The 2,743-nt window shown below is 29.3% G+C and overlaps 1 protein-coding gene across 1 annotated transcript in view; it reads left to right on the plus strand.

The window, feature by feature from the left end:
• The first annotated feature begins 943 nt into the window (after positions 1 to 943).
• The window catches only part of LOC106688044 (uncharacterized), a 7,112-nt gene continuing 5,312 nt past the window's right edge, over positions 944 to 2,743 (plus strand). The window contains exon 1 of the mRNA XM_014432312.2: positions 944 to 1,081. Coding sequence (XP_014287798.1) covers positions 1,037 to 1,081 — 45 coding nt within the window. The 5' untranslated portion in view covers positions 944 to 1,036. The remainder of the gene's footprint in view (positions 1,082 to 2,743) is intronic.

Below are 2,743 nucleotides of genomic sequence, written 5' to 3' on the forward strand. Positions count from 1 at the left end.
TTTGAACCTGGGTCCTTGAAATTAGTAACACAATGCTTTACCACTAAGCCACTCGCTATATTTTATATTTTAACCACTGTCTAGAATTGTATGAATAACTAATAGATCATGTTTTAATAAATGTTGCTCTTTTTTCTTGAATCTCTGATACTGACTCATATAATTAAAAAATGCATGTTTTTTCTGGTACCAACTGAATTAAGGCCGTCTTTTTATGGTACCTAAGCACATTTTCAGGAAAATTTACCAAAAATTTAAGTGATGATTTTTTTCTGTTTTGGCTGTCCTATTATGGTTTCAAGAAGTTGAACTTTCAGATACAGTCATTGACAATCCATGAATTTAAAAAATTTTCCAGTAAATTTCATAAAAATTGGTTAAACCCCACTTTAGCATCTGATACTGGTGTCTATTTCACCGGTAAAATGATATAAAAAAGATAGCACTTTTCAGGTTAAAATGATAACTTGGATCTTCACTGTATTTCAAAGACTCAGACTAGTATTATAATGCCTGACAATTTGATTGAAAATGGCATCTGGATTGGTTTCAGCTTTTAAATTTAAAATTTGATGCTCAGACCAATCAAACAAAACATTATACTACACCTTTCACTGATAAATCATCTGAAACATTTCCCACAATAATACCCTTGACAATAATTTAGCAATAACAATAAACCTCCATGGGACATACTTTAACTCGAATCATTATCACTAACTATTGATAATTATATACATGGTGAAATACATTATGGAACTCCTGCATTCATATCACTATGCCTTATCTATAACAGAATCTAAAAGCTTCTCATTAAAAAAGGCAGGGGTGAGGGGGGAGGGAGGGGGAGAGAGTCAGTGTAAAATAGAATAAAAGGGAAAAAACACCTTTTGTTTAAACAAAATAAACTAGGTTTCAACAATTAAAAAAAAGATTAAAATAGCACATGAATAAATAGGTTAATTAGAGCATATGATATTTATGAACATTTACTCTTAATTCATACACAAAAACACAGGCCAAGAGCAAGAAAAAAATGTCAAAATTAACTGCTTCATTACAAACTATGCTACATGCTCTAGTAAGTAGAATAATATAAGTACATTCAAAAAATCATAGTTCAACAATTTTTAGATGAATAAATTAATGAATAGGATTCAACATTAGCCAAAACAAATTATGCAATTTTTTAAACCTAAATTAACAGACTAGAAGTTTCCTATAGTTTTATAAATCATAAACCATTACTAAAATTGTTTTCTCAATCCACTAAATCAAAAGTATAAATAATATTGAGTAAAATATGAAATGCATTTGGTTTAAATGATCATTAATGTTTTCTCTCTCTTTTTAAAAACATTTTTTAGTAAAATTTTATTGGATTAGACAAGTTTCTTATACTACAAGAGACCAGGGGAAAAGTTTTAATTACTTTATTGAAAACTACGCATAGTTACTAGTCAAAATTGATAAGTCTGCCTAGTATAGTTAGGAGTAATACAAAATGGTGGTTGTTTCAAAATGTTTTAAAAAATTAATTTTTCATTTGGAGCTCCATATCTTTGAAACTGCCTACTGTAGGAGCAACCACAGCAACTTCCATACAACTCTAACTACACCTCCATGTTGGATAACCTTCTTTTACTGTATTTTAATATGCTGTATTCCATGTGTGCCAATCTTACCAGATTTTTTCCTATTACAAGTTTAGTTTAGTTAACAGTTATTTACTGCTTATTTACTCTTTCCCTCAATAGTAAATTATTTAAAATATAGTGAATTTTCTAAAATATGAGCCCTAATAGAGCTGTTTACAATCAAAAGTTCCAGAGATACAGTTTCTTAAAACACAATATTTCATGAAATATATACTGAAAAATCAGTAGCTAGCAACTTTATTGTGGGAAATCTTTATTTCAGGAACCATTAGATGTATAGATGTATGCCAGTGCTGAAATTAAATTTATGATTTATGAAAAACTATATCTCAGAAACCATTGAACATAAAAATGTCTTCCAGCAATCAAATTAAAGATAGTTTAATGTACTATACAGTAGTTCATAATGTTTATCTTCATAGGAGAAGTAGTTTTTATGATATTTGTACGAATTTTGCTAATAAGGTATTATTTAAATAATTAGAAATAAATTTATTTCAGCAAACATCATGAAAACTGCTACTCCTATTTAGATAAACATCTTAAACTACTATATAGCTCATTGAACTAGCTTTAATTTGAGTACTAATAGACTTCTGTACACCTCATGGTTCCTGAGATATAGATTTCCAACAATAAATTCAATAATTATTGATTTTTCAGTACATTTTTTATGAAATGTTGCTTTTAAAAATATATATTTTTTTTACCTCTTCAAACAGCCACAAAAAACAGCCATTTTTTATTCCCCCCAACTAAACTTGGCAGACTCATAAATTTTGACTAGTAATTATACATAGTTTTCATTAAAGTAACCAAAAATTGGTGTTAAATAAATGACTTTTTTCTCCTCTTGGGGTCCTGTACCATAAGCTTTAACCCTAGCAGTACCAAGGTAGTATTCATTACGGCCTACTCCAAGGGGGGGGCTCGCCGAGCCCTACACTTCCCAAGACGACCTCCACAAGCCCTCACTTGATTTTAACCCTTATATCATTAATTTTCCTTTTATGGTAAACTTACTCTTTTGAAATATAATAATTTCTTCTTACTTCTGTAAATAAGATGGTAGAATAAGGATTATT

Source organism: Halyomorpha halys, unplaced genomic scaffold, assembly GCF_000696795.3.
Source record: "Halyomorpha halys isolate HHAL.00 unplaced genomic scaffold, Hhal_1.1 Scaffold1044.1, whole genome shotgun sequence".
Lineage (NCBI taxonomy): Eukaryota > Metazoa > Arthropoda > Insecta > Hemiptera > Pentatomidae > Halyomorpha > Halyomorpha halys.